Consider the following 19,534-nt stretch of genomic DNA (forward strand, 5'->3'; position numbering starts at 1 on the left):
AAGATGATTTAATATTTGGTTTTCAGCTTGACAGTGATAAGATGTACTTGTGTGCTTTTTCTAGAACTGTCAGACATCTACTTCCTGTTTTCGTGTTCTTTAAATGACGAACGTGGGCATTCTTAGCACGACATCATGTGCATTCGTGTTTAATTTATCACTTACAAAATGATAGTCAGTAGAAATATGTATGTCATAAAGACATAATATAATTCTTTTATTTATTTTTCTTGAATGAAATTGCAAAATTCTCTCTCATAACAGAACTTTATATAGTTACTTGCACTTAAAAGTTTCTGTACAAAATAATTAGTTTTCATACAGCACAACCCTGAATGAACATCCCAAATAAGGTTGATAAAATAGGAAAATAATACTACTTGTCCTCGAAAAAAATAATAGCATCCAAAGAATATATATAATAGTGAAATGTATATCCCCAATTGTTTGTATAAATGTCTTGTTGTCCTAAAGGCTGTGAAATTTGACACCATGTTTGTTGATCGTAAGATACAACCACAATCTATTATGTTTATCTAATAGTTTTTACTGAAAACCCCATTAAATCAACAATAAGGTTATAATGTATTCATAATTGAACATATTTATGGTGGGTAATTCCATTAAGGGTTGTTTGAGTCTACCGTAGTTGGAAATATTTTTTTAATTCATTCAGTGCTCAGTCATACATTTACAATGATGTTTACCAATGATTCGTTTTCCTTCATCATTTTCATGGCCTACCCAACAAAGTGTATATCAAATCAAAAATGTCATTTGGTGTTCATTTAACCAGATCAAATACATGTGGCCACTTTTGGTCATATATATAAACAAAAATGTAATGGAAAAGCTCAAGATTATGGATACATTTGCAATGTAGACTTTTTGGAACCTTAAGTTATGTGATATATTGTTATTGTTTGAATGTCCAGTGGAAAGTATTTCAAACATGTTCAGGATAACAAGGCAATTTGGCCATTATTTCATAATTTGTTTGCTCAACATTTTATCATACATCCATATTGAATGCTTGAAAGATGTTAGTCCAACCAAAATCAGAAAATTGAGATATACAATGATGATGCTTCTGAAAAAAATAAAAAAATTATAGAGAAAAAAGGGGGGTGGTATATGTTTTTATTCTGACACTGAATTTTAAAGAAAATGATATATAAAGAATTGAAAAATGTCAAAGAAATACATGAATGATGTTCTTCCAAGCCAGTCCCTTTCAAGATTCAAGTATCAACTTCTTCAAAACATACCTCTTTCATTTTTTATGAAATAACTTTCTAGCCATGCATGAAGTTGAAAAAGCTTAACCAACTTCATTAAAATTTAATGGTTGGTCCCTGATAATAAATATTTGGAATTCATGAATATAAGTCATGTTAAAACCTTAAATACTATCCATTTAAAAGTATTTGATAAAGTGGACATCTCCTTTAGAAAAACCTGAACAATTCCATTCTTTTCAATTGAATTCAGATTTTGATAAATTATTCAAAAGAATTTAAATAAAATGATATTTTTGAATGAAATATAGGTTGGCAATATAAGTTTAAATATTGTATTAAATGAATTTGAAAATAAACGAAACTATTTATCAATGACTGCTCAAGAAAAGGTTTTCTTTGTTAGATTAACAAAACTACAGTGATTTGCTGTCAACTCCAATAGACAGTTAATCAAACTCTTAATTGAAAATATGTTGTAACATACAATTTATATACCATATTATTAACAAATATTTTATTTACAAATATATTCATAGGGTTTTTTGGTCCACTTATGAAACTATCTTGAAGTATTTATTTTGTGCAAGTGCAGTAAATGAGCAAGAACTCTTTTTTAAACTTTTTTCAGTTGTCAGGAAAGTCTATTTGTTGACAATTTTTATTACTCAAATAAATCATAGCACACCAATTCATTTACACCTAGAATGTCTTTAATGTTTATAATTCGTTAAGATCTTTTTACATCGGGATATTTTTTTGGTGATTTTTTTTTAAAGTTAAAGATGCAATTATTATGCTTCTTGTTATGCTTGGTAAAAGATAACAGAAATAAGTATAAAAGTAAACAAATTTTATAGATATTTAAAAAGTTCATCAAAGAATCTCGTCAAAGTAATATGTTTGTACTGGGACGAAACATTTGACTTATTTGCTAAAGTGCTTAAGCTACTATTTAATGTTTACTTAAGTTTATAAAGTTTAACTTTTTTTAAAAATATGGACAAAATGTAGATTTATCAATAATATTTTGTTTTTATACACTGCCTAGTAATACAGTTCATCTGTACTCTAATGAATCAGATTAAGCTTTTGATAACAGTCCTTTTGTCAAAAGTGAAATGGTGACACAAGATATTTTCGGTAAAAAATCGAAATATAATGGACATTTTTAACTTCTACAGTATAGCCTATTTTAGCATTTCATTAATCCATGCATCTGCATTTTCTTTATCTCATTTTAGTCGAAACTTCCTAGTTGAAAAATTCTAATATTGTTTAGTAAAACTAGAAATAAAAAAGATGTAACATATGGTAGATTTCATTGTCACATCACCATTTTTTTAGGGCCAAGAAAATTAGACCAGGGATATCATCCTAAACATGCATGAAACATTTGCCACTGTTATTGTTAAGGGATGATTAGAATGAAGTTGTATTAGAGAGTTGCTGATAGAGTTAAACTGCCTAAAACTGTCATTCTGTATATAGTCTTTGCCACTTGGTTTTATTTTACCAATACCTGACAAATAGTAGCATACCAACAGTTAGACTTGAGATATTGTAATACTAAATGGAAATAATTATTAAATTACTGACAAAAGTCTACCAGTATACCCTGTATGATAGCAGTTTTACCTATACAGCATATTGTATGGTTCAGACATGTATAAAATGGTTAAGTAAAGGTAGAGTACAAGTTCAGACTATAATAAAATTGAGAATGGAAATGGGGAATGTATCAAAGAGACAACAACCCGACCATAGAAAAAAACAACAGCAGAAGGTCACCAACAGGTCTTCAATGTAAAGAGAAATTCCCGCACCCGGAGGCGTCCTTCAGCTGGCCCCTAAACAAATATGATGTATAATTCGGACTTCAGTCCAGTAATATAAAATAGATTTCAGACTAATTCAGACTGGTCCTCGTGTCATGAGAATATGATCTCTTGGAGAAAACTATAAGAAACATATTTTCTTTATTTTGTAGGCACCAGATGAAAGAAACTACCATGTGTTCTATGAAATTTTAGCTGGCATGACAGAAGATGAGAGAAAGAAATATGGTCTACAGACAGCAAATAAATACTTTTATTTAAATCAGGTAAAAAGTAAAAGAATGGCATATCTACTGTTATAGCGATAGGATTTGATTTTAATGATACTCCATACTCACTTGGGGGCAGATCAAGCCATTTTTAGCTCACCTGGCCCGAAGGGCCAAGTGAGCTTTTCTCATCACTTGGCGTCCGGCGTCCGTCGTCGTCCGTCGTCGTTAACTTTTACAAAAATCTTCTCCTCTGAAACTGCTGGGCCAAATTAATCCAAACTTGGCCATAATCATCATTGGGGTGTCTAGTTTAAAAATTGTGTCCGGTGACCCCCGCCAACCAACCAAGATGGCCGCCACGGCTAAAAATAGAACATAGGGGTAAAATGCAGTTTTTGGCTTATAACTCAAAAACCAAAGCATTTAGAGCAAATCTGACATGGGGTAAAAATGTTCATCAGGTCAAGATCTAACTGCCCTGAAATTTTCAGATGAATCGGACAACCTGTTGTTGGGTTGCTGCCCCTGAATTGGTAATTTTAGGGAAAATTTGCTGTTTTTTGTTATTATCTTGAATATTATTATAGATAGAGATAAACTGTAAACAGCAATAATGTTCAGCAAAGTAAAATCTACAAATAAGTCAACATAATCAAAATGGTCAGTTGACCACTTTAGGAGTTATTGTCCTTTATAGTCAATTTTTAACCATTTTTCGTAAATCTTGGTAATCTTTTACAAAAATCTTCTCCTCTGAAACTGCTGGGCCAAATTAATCCAAACTTGGCCATAATCATCATTGGGGTGTCTAGTTTAAAAATTGTGTCCGGTGACCCCGCCAACCAACCAAGATGGCCGCCACGGCTAAAAATAGAACATAGGGGTAAAATGCAGTTTTTGGCTTATAACTCAAAAACCAAAGCATTTAGAGCAAATCTGACATGGGGTAAAAATGTTCATCAGGTCAAGATCTAACTGCCCTGAAATTTTCAGATGAATCGGACAACCTGTTGTTGGGTTGCTGCCCCTGAATTGGTAATTTTAGGGAAAATTTGCTGTTTTTTGTTATTATCTTGAATATTATTATAGATAGAGATAAACTGTAAACAGCAATAATGTTCAGCAAAGTAAAATCTACAAATAAGTCAACATAATCAAAATGGTCAGTTGACCACTTTAGGAGTTATTGTCCTTTATAGTCAATTTTTAACCATTTTTCGTAAATCTTGGTAATCTTTTACAAAAATCTTCTCCTCTGAAACTACCAGGCCAAATTTAAACAAACTTGGCCGCAATCATCATTGGGGTATCTAGTTTAAAAATTGTGTGGCGTGACCCGGCCAACAAACAAAGATGGCCGCCATGACTAAAAATAGAACATAGGGGTAAAATGCAGTTTTTTGCTTATAACTCAAAAACCAAAGCATTTAGAGCAAATCTAACAGGGAGTAAAATTGTTAATCAGGTCAAGATCTATTTGCCATGAAATTTTCAGATGGATTGGACAAACTGCTGTTAGGTTGCTGCCCCTGAATTAGTCATTTTAAGGAAATTTTTCTGTTTTTTGTTATTATCTTGAATATTATTATAGATAGAGATAAACTGTAAAGGGAAACAATGTACAGCAAAGTAACACCTAAAAATAAGTCAACATGACCTAAATGGTCAATTGACCCCATAAGGAGTTATTGCCCTTTATAGTCAATTTTTAACAATTTTCATAAAATTTGTAAATTTTAACTAACATTTTCCACTGAAGCTCTTAGGCCAAGTTCAATATAGATAGAATGATTGTAAGCAGCAATAATGTTCAGTAAAGTAAGATATATAAACACATCACCATCACCAAAACACAATTTTGTCATGAATTCAAATGCGTCCTTTGTTTAATATTCACATAGACCAAGGTGAGCGACACAGGCTCTTTGGAGCCTCTAGTTTAAAAAGGGGTTTGACACCCTGGATAAAAGGAGTTCAAACTATATGTGCCCATTTAATTGCATTGATTGTCCAAAAAAAAATGGGGTTACCGGTTGGTTCCAACCCTCTGAACCCCCCTGGATTCCCAATGGCTCACTTTTTTGTAAACCGTTGAATTGCAAGGAGCACTGAAATAATACACATACAGTTACATTCATAATTCCACAAATACAATAAATAAAAAATATTGTTACCATGTCACTAATTGTCTTAATGATATCAATGTGTAATGATGATCTCACTTATTTCCAGGGAGGTAACTGTGATATTTCTGGTCGGAACGATGTAGAAAACTATCGTGTATTAACTGGTGCTTTTCACGTGTTGAACTTTGAAGGAAATGAAAAGGAAACAATATACAAAATCTTAGCTTCTGTTTTACACTTTGGAAATATATTTTTCAAACGAGTACATGACTCTTCCCATGATACTGTGTTACTTGGAAATGATGCTGAGATCAAATGGATATCACATCTCTTACAACTCTCTGAAGATTGGCTGAAACAGGCTCTTACTAGCAAAGTCACGGTAAGTACAACATAAACAGGGTCTTACTAGCAAAGTCACAGTAAGTAGAATTGGGATACTTTTATATTAAATGATAACTGTGACAAGGTACATTACTGCAAACTCAGAAATCATTGCGTGCATTTATTATTGTGATTTTTGGAGAATGACCAAAAGTGTGAATAATTATTGCAATATAAGGAAAAGCTCATGGAGTCAATTTTTTCTCATTAATAAAAACCTTTCTATAATTCTAAATTAACAGTAATTAGGTCATGATACATTTCTTCTGAAAATTTATCTTTTTTAATTGAAATGTACATAAATTTCAACCGAAAATTCATTTGAGTAAGTTTACAAAATCTAGGAGCATACAAGAACCATCATGATGATAAGAACTTAACAGATTCTCTTAACCTGAAGAAATATTGTTAAAAAAAAAATGAAAATCTAAACATTTGTATTTTGCTTTACAGGAGACTAGAGGAGATAGAGTTGTTTCCCCCTTCAACATAGATCAAGCTTTAGATTCAAGGTTTGTAAAAGTTGTATAAAACCATTATATCGTTATTTTATCTCCAGAACACTTGATATGTGTGTTGTTCTATTCATCAAACAGACAATTACCAATTTTCTCTATCAATGCTGCTTTCGATCAAAAGTATTTGGGAAATATAAATTCTTCCCGCGTCTGCATTTTGCCATGTTGGGCGGTCCGTAACAGACTTTACGGATGTCCGCTTTCCCCCAGTGATTTAAAATTTCAAGTACAGTCAGACCTTCTATAAAGTTCACCTTTATTTATCAAATAATTGCTTTGTCATATCACCCTATTCTTTTCAAAATTAAGTAATAATCATGTATTTTGAAACTTAATTCAGAGTTCAACCTCAAATAAGGTAAAGGTTTCCTTTATATAGAGGTTTGACTTTTTAGTACTGAACTTTTCAATTTATTCTGAAAAATTAAATTATACTTTCAGGGATGCCATAGCCAAAGCTTTATATAGTCGTCTATTTACCTATTTGGTGGAGAAGATTAATTTAATTACCTGTAGGTCAGAGAGAGAAAAGTCCACATCATTGGCACTACTGGATATTTTTGGATTTGAGGTAAGATATGATTCCCGTTTGGGATGAAAATTTCAGGAACCCAATTTTCGGCTCTCCCTTGACACCATTCGCAAGTATGGTCTTGAGGAAACGATGATAGTCCGTCGGACGGGGACGATAAATGGCTGGCCCGTGTTAAGAGAGAGCCACATCTCTTGCACGTTAAAGACACCCTTGTAGATTTCGAAAAAGAGTAGGCTAATGCCGCTACAAGGCAGCACTCGCACCCGCAAAGTGGAAAGGGATTAATATAAGTTGCAAAACTTGTTTCCCAATCCACTATAAATAAATATGTTTAAATTAAATTATGAAGTGTACAAGCAACATGATAATAGACATTCAAAAAAACACTTAATGAAAACAGACATTCAATGAAACACTGAACGAAAACAGACATCCAACAAAACACTTAATGAAAACACACATTTGACAAAAACTAAATGAAAACAGACATCCAACAAAACATTAAATGAAAACAGACATTCAACAAAACACTAAATGAAAACAGACATTCAATGAAACAATTAACGAAAACAGACATCCAACAAAACACTTAACGAAAACAGACATCGAACAAAACACTTTATTAAAACAGACATTCAACCAAATACTTGATGAAAACTGAAATTCAACAAAACACCCCTTGAAAACAGACTTTCAAAAAAACATTTCATCAATACAGACATTCTACAAAACACTTCATGAAAACAGACATTCAACAAAATACTTAATCAAAACTGAAATTCAACATAGCACTTGATGAAAACAGACATTCAACAAAACAATTAATCAAAACTGAAATTCAACAAAACACTGAATGAAAACAAACGTTCAGCAAAACTCTTGATGAAAGATAATTCAAGGAAACACTTAAAGAAAACATACATTCAACAAAACACTTGATCAAAACAGACAGTCAACAAAACACTAAATGAAAACAGATTTCCAACAAAACACTTGATCAAAACAGACAGTCAACAAAACACTAAATGAAAACAGATTTCCAACAAAACACTAAATGAAAACAGACATCCAACAAAACACTTCATGAAAACAGACATTCAACAAAACACTAAACAAAAACAGACATTCAACAAAACACTAAATGATAACAGACATTCAACAAAACACTAAATGGAAACAAACATTCAACAAAACACTTGATGACAACAGACATTCAACAAAACACTTGATCAAAACTGAAATTCACCAGAACATGAACATGTGTTAATTACAAAATAAATTTTAATAGGTGCTTATATGTTATATAAGTTATGTTTATACATAATTTGATTTTAATTACTCAGTAGTCAATATTTTAGGATTTTCCCATGATGTGTATTTTCTTTGCTGTTGAGATGAAACAGATTTATTATCATATGTCAATCAGTTAGATATGAAGTTTATCACATGTTCTTAGCAGGAGGTCTAATTTCATCAGTTCCAATACAAATATACATGTCTTGTTAATTAGTGACCACTTGTGGCATTTGGCTTCCTTTGTCCTTTGTTTCTTGATACATTAATCTGGGTGCAGTTTTAACTCCTCCCACTTAGGAGTATCCCATTAACAAGTTGTGTATTAAAAACCTGTGTATGCTGCCTTGAGTATTCATTTATCTAAATGCAGATTAAGTAGTTATAGAATAATCTTGGCTAATAGTGCTAATAGTGTTTTAGCTAAAAACTTGAACTTTCAGTGTTTGGATTACTTTACAACAGCTATATTACAGTTTTTAAACAACTAAATATAATTCAAACTATATAACCTGAAAAAATAAAACATTATTTTGGAATAACTGACAACAAAATGTCTGGCAGAGGAAAAGGTGTTCGAAGGAAAACTAGGAGTTCTCCGTATGAGACCCAATGGGATTCTAATAACCCTTCTAACTGGACAATAAACAAACTAAAAGAAGAACTTAACAAAAAGGGAATAAGAACACCTTCTGGTATGTCAAAACAAGTGTTAAAACAACTTTATTTAGAGAATTGTTTTGATGGAGTAACATCTTTAGAGACACAACAGACAGACACCATTAGTGATGAGATTAACGCAGATTCCTCACCAGAGAGCACTCTTCCAATTAACTTAGAAGAATCAGTGCCTCAACACAGAAGCAGTGTTACAAATGGTGAAAATGAGAATGGTGGAACAGACAGGAACATAGCTCAGTGTTTTGAAGGACTTCAAGAGACCTTCAAACAGCTAATTTACAGAGACAATTGTACTCATGACACAGGTAGAGATCGTGAATTCAACCTTCAACAGTGGTACAACCATGCAGGGATTGGGAATAGGAGTGAAACGTCTAACAGAGGAAATAATACCGTTTTACATGGAAATACACAAGAGCATGCATCTTTCATCTCAGGACCACAAGTTGGAAATGTTTCATGTGGAGTGCGTTCGGATGAATATTCTAATGTGGACATTATATCTCCTTCTATTCAAAAGCAAATCATTGACGGTAAGGATGTTAATTTGGCATCTCTTCTTATCCCAAACTATGAAACTCCCCAAATTCACTCTGTTGCAGCTAATGGGTTAGAGTTAAATATTTCTGGGAAGCCAGATCCCCGTCTTAATAGAAAACTCACAATTCAAGAATTCATTAAGGCATTTGGCAAGTTTAAGAGGGTCATGTCATCAGTTTACCCTGACCGTAGAGCAGAGCTAGATGCTTATGAAGATGAGATTATAGATATTAGTAATTTTTATGGTGACATATTTTATGATAACAATAAATTGTTTTCTGCAAAATCAGCAGCTCTTTTAAGGGAGAGAAGGATTAAAGTTGACTGGAGCAAAAGAGATAGGGATCTTCTTTCATTAATAGTTGCTGGTGGGAATGTAAATGTTTGCAAAATTTGTAATTTGGTTGATCACACTACTGCTTTTTGTCCTATGCAAACCTCCATGACATATCAAGACTACCCAGATAAAGTATCAAGGCAGGTAGACACTACTGATAAGTTAGGTAGAAAGAAAATTTATCATTCTGGGCGGGAGGTTTGCAATAAATTTAATACCAGTAGGGGTTGTACCAGGAGTTTTTGTCATTTTTCACATATCTGTAGCAGATGTAAAGTCGCTGGTCATACCCTATTATCTTGTCAAAAAGTTTTCCCCTCTCAAGGTAGGACTGAAGTACAATCTAAGCCACATACAGTAAACTCTTCACAAAAGTTTGAGAAAATAACAACAAATAAGCAAGGTCAATGACTACATGATTTCCCATATCTGGCTACTACTCCAATTAATGTTATTAAACTTGCAAAAGAATTAATTTCTCATCCTGACAAAAAATTTGTTAACTATTTATGCAATGGCTTAGAGATAGGATTTGATACTAATATCTACAACAGATTTACCCACAAAAGAATGTAGGAATAGTTTATCTGCTAGGACACAACCAGATGTGGTTTCTGATTTGATAGAGAAAGAAGTTTTTAAAGGTTTCTTGTATGGGCCTTTTAAGGATCCCCCTTTTCAAAAATATAGGGTAAGCCCAATTGGTATTGCAGAAGGGAAATATTCTGGTAAAAAGCGTTTAATATTGGACTTATCTTCACCACATAATGATGATAAACATCTAATTATTAATGATCTTATTGACAAACAGGATTGCTCAATGTCTTATGTTAGAATAGATGACGCTATTGATGTTATTTTGAAATTTAGAAGAAATTCCTGGCTTTGCAAGTTCGACATATCCGACGCGTTCAAAAATTGTCCAATTGTACCAAGTCAGTGGCCTCTTTTCTGCATAAAATGGGAAAAAATGTATTATTTTTATGTCCGTTTAACTTTTGGATGTCGTTCAAGCCCCAAAATGTTTGACCATTTATCCCAAGCTTTGTGTCATATTGCAGAAAACAATTACAAAGTTAATAGCATTTTGCATTTATTGGATGATTTCCTAACCATAGATCCACCAGATGCTGATGGTGAGAGGACTATGGCTATAATGATGATGATTTTCAAAAAACTGAACATTCCTATAGCAAAACATAAGACAATAGGTCAAGTAAAATGTTTAGAATATTTGGGTATTATTCTAGATTCTGAAAAAATGGAAGCTCGACTACCTCTTAATAAAGTTGATCGCATTTGTGAATTCATCAAAAAATTATACAGGAAAAAATCTTGTACAAAAAGGGAATTGTTGCAGCTTTTGGGTCACTTAAACTTTGCTTCACGTGTCATTTTACCTGGTAGATCCTTTGTTTCATACCTCATAGGGCTGTCCACTACTGTCAATGATTTGCATCATTATGTTAAATTAGATAAGGAATGCCGTGTTGACCTAGAATTTTGGTTACTTTTTCTGAGCAGCTGGAATGGTGTGAACATGTTTTACAGTAGACAATTTTACTCAAGTTATGATATGGAACTTTTTACTGATGCCTCATCAACAAAAGGATTTGGTGGATATTTCAAGGGAGAATGGTTTTATTCATCATGGCCATCAAACATTGCTTATCCTGACAAAACATTTCAATGGCTTTTCTTGAATTATACCCCATTGTAGTATCCGCAATACTGTGGGGCTCACAGTGGACAACAAAACGCATTCTTTTCTGGTGTGACAATGAAGCTACAGTGGCTATAGTAAAAAAGGGCCGTTCAAAGTGTTTACAAATAATGAAATTAATGAGGAAACTTACATGGTGTGCTTGTAAATTCAACTTTCATTTTAGTGCCAAACATGTTCCAGGATATCAGAATGATATAAGTGATGCTCTATCTCATTTACAGATAGACAGATTCCGCAAACTAGCTCCCAGTGCAGCACAACATCCAATGAAGTGCCCAAGCAGCTCAGATGTAATGTGGTCCTAAATCAAGCAGTGAATGAACTTTGGAACAGTGCTATTGCTAATACTACAAGAACTGTGTATGATACTGGGTTCAGAAAATTTGAGACTTTTATGTTATTGAATGGTTTTCAATTTTCTAACTTACCTCCTATTTCTGAGGATATTTTAATTTATTTCATAGCCCACTGCTTTAAAATTCTGAGTTTACAATACTCTACCATTAAACTATATTTATGTGGAATTAGGTATAAATATGTACAGGGTAATCAAAATGATCCCTTACAATCTGCTCATAATACACCTTTAATCAGACTTGATTATGTTTTAAATTCTGTAAAAAGACTGCAAAAACCAAAAAATCACATAAGATTACCAATAACTTTCGAAATTTTGGAAAAAATTGTAAATTGTTTGAGAAAAGGTTTTTGTTCCAAGTTTACTGATTTAATGTTAAGAACTGCATTTATGGATTTTTGAGATGTGGCGAGTTTACAGTGTCAAAGGCCTCACAGTTTGATCCACATATTAATTTATGTATTGAAGATGTTGTATTTCACTCAGACTTAGTAGTTTTGAAATTAAAACAATCAAAAACAGATCCTTTTAGAAAAGGCATAAATATACAGCTACATAAATTAGGTCAGCTTATCTGCCCTTACACAATTTTGTTAGAATATATACAAATAAGGAAAGAATTTTCTCCTACTAATCAAACTGATCCACTTTTCATAACCATTGATAAGAAACCTCTGGAGAGACAATATTTCATCACTTGTATTAAAAAAGAACTGGATATATGTGGTTTCAACTCAAGTCATTATAATGGTCATAGTTTTAGAATTGGGGCAGCTACAAGTGCTGGTAAGGCAAAAATAGAAGATCACTTGATAAAAACATTAGGGCGCTGGACTTCAGATAGTTACATCAGATACATTAGGGTAACGCCAGCATCTATTAAAACAGCTCAAAGTAGGTTAGGTAGAATTTAAGGGCATGCTCATTTTCAAATATTCCATACGCATGTTTTTTACAGAGATTCTGGATGATATTGTTTTTGTTTGACAATTGATTTTGATATTGTGTATTATTATGCGATAACATTTATTATTTTTATTTTTATTTTTTTTTATTTCATGGCTTTATTGAAGGTACCCCCTCCCTAACCTCACAAATCCTTGGGGACACTCAGCTGTTACCATCTGTGTTATGGCCATTTATGAAATTTTATCACTGGTTGTTTCAAAAATTTCACTCATCCCCCAAGAATTTCTGGGGATAAACTGTCAAATTTCATACAAATTCATTCCAACACCAATTCAACATCAACACTACTAGGCTTCCTCATAGCCTCCTTATAGGCTTCCTCATTGTCTCATTATAGGCTTCCTCATAGCCTCATAGGCATGATAGCCTCTAGGAATGATAGCCTCATAGGCTTCCTGATAGCCTCATTGCATTTATTTTGAACCATCGTTCCAATTGGGTTGGTGTGATGTCAAGCCAGGGGTCTATACTTTGCTACTTTTCAGTATGCACATAGCTAGGCTCTTGGTTTAGGCATGGAGCAAAAAATTAAATTTTTTAGCTGAGTAGTTTCCCCAAGGGCCAAATTATAATTGTGATGTATATATATAAAATAAAAGTTGTAATTAAATTATGATTTATGTTTAATTCAAACATGGATACCAATGGCATTGCTACACAGTATTTCCCAGGAGTTTTTACAAGATAGGTGATAGCAGGAAAAATTAGGTTGATAATAATGTGAGCACTAAATCCTTAATTTTACATATCATGAGTTCAAACTGTGTGTTCTGAAAGAAATCAGGGGTAATTAAATTATTTAAATTACTATGAAATTAATATGAACTCATTATGTGTGACTTTGAGGATTTTGTTCACTGACACATTTATTAGCAAAATTAAAATATAGGGCCGAAAGTTAGATCAGGATGGTTTAATTGTCAGGTCAAAGAATTTGCAAGAAGATATGAGGTTGGATGTTTTGCTCAGGTGTTAACACACATTTCCCTATTACATAACAGATTACCACAGAAAAGATACAGTATAAACAAAAGACAATTAAAATAAGGTTAGAACAGCATCACATCAAACAGAAATAAATTTACCCTAAAAAATATTTACAAAGAATCAGAACACAATGCAAACATGGAACAAATGACAATTAAACATATTCAGGATCATTTCTGAGAATTTTGTATAAATAGGTGCTTATATGTTATATAAGTTATGTTTATACATAATTTGATTTTAATTACTCAGTAGTCAATATTTTAGGATTTTCCCATGATGTGTATTTTCTTTGCTGTTGAGATGAAACAGATTTATTATCATATGTCAATCAGTTAGATATGAAGTTTATCACATGTTCTTAGCAGGAGGTCTAATTTCATCAGTTCCAATACAAATATACATGTCTTGTTAATTAGTGACCACTTGTGGCATTTGGCTTCCTTTGTCCTTTGTTTCTTGATACATTAATCTGGGTGCAGTTTTAACTCCTCCCACTTAGGAGTATCCCATTAACAAGTTGTGTATTAAAAACCTGTGTATGCTGCCTTGAGTATTCATTTATCTAAATGCAGATTAAGTAGTTATAGAATAATCTTGGCTAATAGTGCTAATAGTGTTTTAGCTAAAAACTTGCCTCCCACCGACCCCTCCTTTCACCTTCAATATTGCCATGACAGGGGAAGCAATCTCAGCATTATGTTTATTGATTTCATTTATGAAATTTTATCACTGGTTGTTTCAAAAATTTCACTCATCCCCCAAGAATTTCTGGGGATAAACTGTCAAATTTCATACAAATTCATTCCAACACCAATTCAACATCAACACTACTAGGCTTCCTCATAGCCTCCTTATAGGCTTCCTCATTGTCTCATTATAGGCTTCCTCATAGCCTCATAGGCATGATAGCCTCTAGGAATGATAGCCTCATAGGCTTCCTGATAGCCTCATTGCATTTATTTTGAACCATCGTTCCAATTGGGTTGGTGTGATGTCAAGCCAGGGGTCTATACTTTGCTACTTTTCAGTATGCACATAGCTAGGCTCTTGGTTTAGGCATGGAGCAAAAAATTAAATTTTTTAGCTGAGTAGTTTCCCCAAGGGCCAAATTATAATTGTGATGTATATATATAAAATAAAAGTTGTAATTAAATTATGATTTATGTTTAATTCAAACATGGATACCAATGGCATTGCTACACAGTATTTCCCAGGAGTTTTTACAAGATAGGTGATAGCAGGAAAAATTAGGTTGATAATAATGTGAGCACTAAATCCTTAATTTTACATATCATGAGTTCAAACTGTGTGTTCTGAAAGAAATCAGGGGTAATTAAATTATTTAAATTACTATGAAATTAATATGAACTCATTATGTGTGACTTTGAGGATTTTGTTCACTGACACATTTATTAGCAAAATTAAAATATAGGGCCGAAAGTTAGATCAGGATGGTTTAATTGTCAGGTCAAAGAATTTGCAAGAAGATATGAGGTTGGATGTTTTAAAATTTACTTTACATTATGAAAGGGAAACAATTTATCCCAATAATGAAATAATTTTATTTGACTGCTATTCAAGTGGCAGACACATTTTATTCATTTGATCTGAAACCTTCTAACATGAAAAAAAACCACCTAAAGATTAAATAAAGTGTACATGCCAAAAAAATTAAATAACTAATGGGGAGGAGGACATGGGAATGAAAATCTAAAATAAACTAAACCTACAGAAACTTGTTCTCTCAACTATATAACCATGGAAAAAGAATATACAGGGCAATATGTCTGGATTAACAGTGAAAATTCAAAAGACTTTCAATAAATCTGAATATGATAAGAGAAATATATGAGGTATATAGCCATGATATATATATTTAGAACATTTTTTAATTACATACATTTCTTTCTTTTTCAGGATTTCCACACAAATAGTTTTGAACAACTTAATATTAACTATGCTAATGAGACAATGCAGTTCTTTTTCAATCAGCATATATTTAGAATAGAACAAAATGAATATTCAAAGGAAAACATAGACTGGCGACACATAGAATTCCTGGATAATCAACCAGTGATTGACTTGTTAGCTAGCAAACCAGCAGGAATATTAAGCATTTTAGACGATGAGTGTAGTTTTCCACAAGCATCAGATACTTCATTCTTAGAAAAATGTCATTTTCATCATGCCAATAATCCATTATATGAAAAACCAAGGATGTCAGATCCAGAATTTTTCATTCGTCACTACGCAGGAAAAATCAAATATAATGTAAGTTTTACAGCTGATTTCCTAATGCTTGTAGAGTAAAACTTTGGTAGGCTTGCTTGCTCTGTTTGTATAAACATTAATTCAAGCTTTGTCATAGCATTGACATCTTCAAACAATATATAAAGACATATTTTAACCTATATATCATACTTAAATTAGATTGGACGTTATCCCAATTACATTATACAATATTCAAACAAAGCAAGCAAACTAACCAAAGTATTGCTTTACATGCATTAGGAAATTAGCTGTAAAGATTATGTCAGTCAATTATTACAGAGTAGATTTTTGTTTATTACTACCATATTATTAAATATTGCACATCTGCATAAAACCCCAAACTAATTACAATCAACAACAAAAGGCTACCACATTTGCCCAACACACACATGAAACAATGTCACAAACTGGTTCTTAAAGGCAATCACCCAGGTATATCAAATTTAGTTTGGTTGAGAGTTTGAATTTCTCACAAAAAGGTAAAGATATGAATAAAAAAAGATTTAGAGTCTATATCAATGGGACAGCAATACTACAACACAATAAATCCAGGAAGTATATATAATGTTATGAACAGAGACTACTAGATATCTGTTATCAACTCTGATATAAACAAGAATTGCAATGTTGAGGTTCATGGCTTGTGACAGCACTTAAACATATTACAATCTTAGATTTAAATACATGTATGAGCATCAATACCCCCTATTTTGTATCAATCCATTCAAAAAACAAACCAAGTTCAATGTACATTAAAACATGTTCAGAAAACCAATTATATGAGTTATGAGACTTCTCTTGACTTTACTACCATAGTAACACATTGTGACACACACTAAGATTTATGATGTATATAGTGGGGAAGAATTTTTAACGCTTCAGCTTGGTAATCTTGTTTACATTCTAAAATTGTCCTTTATTTATTTATTACTTAAAAAGTGACTTTAAGTTAAAGGTTGAATTGACAGAGGTCTGTTGGATTCTCAAGTTAAGTTTATAATGAGAATGCAGTCACCTGGAGTGTCATTTTATGCTCAATAGACTTCTGTTTAGTTTTTACATTCAATGTCAGTTTTAAAAAAAGAAATGTATCACTGTAACTTAGCATCTAAAAATAGATTTAGAATTTGTTAGTCACACTGATTTTAAATTTCAAACTTCATTGACTTTCTTAAAGATTAGCATATTTTTAGTATTAAGAAATATAGGCTATATTATTTCTTTTTGAATCAGTCTTGATAACTTCATTGCTCCATTCCAAAATTATTTTTAATGTCCCACCTATGATACTAGAGGGGCATTGTGTTTTCTGGTCTGTGCATCTGTTATTTCGTTCATCTGTCTGTCTGTTTGTCCTGCTTCAGGTTATAGTTTGGTTGGGGTGCAATTGGGCATCCATGTAAGGACATGTTCCTGTTTTATAAAAATTTGGTTGATGAGAAATTAGGCAGTTTATTTTGGAACCAACAAGAAAACAGGCTATTTCATAGAGAACCATGATTTTACAGCAAAAAAAACAATCTTAGTCATACAAGATTGGAATTGAGCACACCAGTCACCCGTGGGGTTGGAACTCACAACTACATTGGTGACTGTATTTATGATGTTGGACTGCTAAGACCACTTGGCCACCAAATCCAACATGTCCCCTTTAACTTATCTAGGATTGGAGACTATATTGCCTTTAAGGTGTCTGTTTTTCTGTCTGTTTATCCATTTGTCTGACAAATACTGAAGTCACATTTTTCAGATTAGGTGCTACTGAACAGAATTACGTTGAGACAAATTACTAGCATGACAACTTGTACATTTATTACGCGTTATTTAATAAATCTCATGTTCCCATATGCAAAACAGGGACATAGGGCAATTATACACAAGACAAAATTCATTTCATTTGATGAGTGAGATAGTCTCAGTTTCAGAGTTTACTGTTGTTGAATAATAATTCCAATATTATAACTGTCCAGAAATATTAGTGTTTCATCTCCTATCTGCATTTGGCATTTCGTCACTGGCAGTTTATATCGAAATTAAAACCTTGCATAATTGCTTTATAATGTACAATTATGTATCTCAAGATTTTATACCATTGAATGATATTTTATTAGAGAATAGAAAGAGGGGGGATGTTTTTTGTTCTCTTTTGTGAAGTTATATGTCTCAGTCATACATGTATTAATGTTTACAAAGTTATATGTTTCAGTAATACATGTATTAATGTTTACAGGTTCAGCAATTTTTAGACAAAAACAAAGATACTCTTAGGAGTGATGTGATAGAATTACTGTGCGAAAGTAAAAACAGGGTATGTATGGATTATACAATCTGAAAATTCAATTTGTAAGACAAAAAAAAAGTTTTATAAGGAGACCATGATTTATAAGTACATGACCTAAACCTCCTGCTAAACATGGTCTAGGCATAAACAACACATGAAGTTTGGAAAAAATACTTTATTTTGATTCAGAGATATTTCCCTTAGTCTTCATCTATGTTAATTTCAAGGTGATCTGGTAAAATATTTTGTATTAATATTTCTATTTCAAAATAACTGCTTTTTCTTGCTTTTTTGACAAAAGTTTCAACATAACTTCAACTTTTTGGTTAGACATAGGGAAGGGGTGTGGGCCAATGCTGAACAAACTAAACCATAACAGCGTTTGGTCTTGTTAGAAAAAGCCTTTTTCCACTTTAGAACAATGATTTTTTTTAGACAATAGCACAGATGTTTAAAGAAATGAGAGATAGATTTATAACGAAGACATTGAGTAAAACCACAGGCCGTTACATCACAGTTAAGCCAAGGACTCCTACAGTAGCAGCAGGATTCACTGAATCTTTACTCTCCTTGATTGACAGCATGTCTAAGTAAGATACAATATAGATTTTTTGCCTCACTAGAGAAATTTAAAGAAGTTTTTTGTTTTTGTCAGAAAAGTTTTATGATGTTTTATTTCACAGTACAGGTTTCATAATTTTAAAGCTAATATTTTTTCTCTGCAACATGATCTGAAACCATAATAATTAATCTCACTTGTTTGTCAATTGTACCAATTACATACTAAAATGCATGCACAAATTTCTGAATTAGTAGTATCAATACTCAGCAAGGTGAAAAAGTAGTATTTCATTATTAATGATTATGAGCATTTATGATTAATCATTTTTCATAAATACTGCAAAATATTTATTTAATTCCATATCTAGAGTAGATTGTCAGTATATTGATAAAATAGCTTAATGAATAGTTTATAAATCTAATGTATTTGTTATTAAATAATTATATTACATTTACTTTCAGATGTAATCCATTCTTCGTGAGATGTTTGAAGCCAAACAACCACAAAGCTCCGATGTACTTTGAATCAACTGTTGTTCTGGACCAGCTGAGATACACTGGGATGTTAGAGACAATCAAAATAAGGAAGATGGGATATCCAATCAGAGTCAAGTTCCCAACATTCATTGAAAGGTATGTGGCTAGATATCCTATCAGAGTCAAGTTCCCAACATTC

The 19,534-nt window shown here is 32.3% G+C and overlaps 1 protein-coding gene and 1 pseudogene across 3 annotated transcripts in view; both read left to right on the forward strand.

Moving 5' to 3' along the window:
* LOC134725572 (unconventional myosin-XV-like) overlaps positions 1-19,534 on the forward strand; it is a 132,001-nt gene that overhangs the window by 55,485 nt on the left and 56,982 nt on the right. For all 3 annotated transcript variants that reach the window (XM_063589505.1, XM_063589504.1, XM_063589506.1), the window contains 8 exons: positions 3,229-3,342; positions 5,521-5,796; positions 6,252-6,310; positions 6,758-6,887; positions 15,663-16,016; positions 18,247-18,324; positions 18,733-18,887; positions 19,321-19,491. In XM_063589505.1, the coding sequence (XP_063445575.1) occupies positions 3,229-3,342; positions 5,521-5,796; positions 6,252-6,310; positions 6,758-6,887; positions 15,663-16,016; positions 18,247-18,324; positions 18,733-18,887; positions 19,321-19,491 (1,337 nt within the window). The remainder of the gene's footprint in view (positions 1-3,228; positions 3,343-5,520; positions 5,797-6,251; positions 6,311-6,757; positions 6,888-15,662; positions 16,017-18,246; positions 18,325-18,732; positions 18,888-19,320; positions 19,492-19,534) is intronic.
* On the forward strand, positions 8,230-13,993 carry LOC134725570 (uncharacterized; annotated as a pseudogene).

This window comes from Mytilus trossulus, chromosome 7 (genome assembly GCF_036588685.1).
Source record: "Mytilus trossulus isolate FHL-02 chromosome 7, PNRI_Mtr1.1.1.hap1, whole genome shotgun sequence".
Classification (NCBI taxonomy): Eukaryota; Metazoa; Mollusca; class Bivalvia; order Mytilida; family Mytilidae; genus Mytilus; species Mytilus trossulus.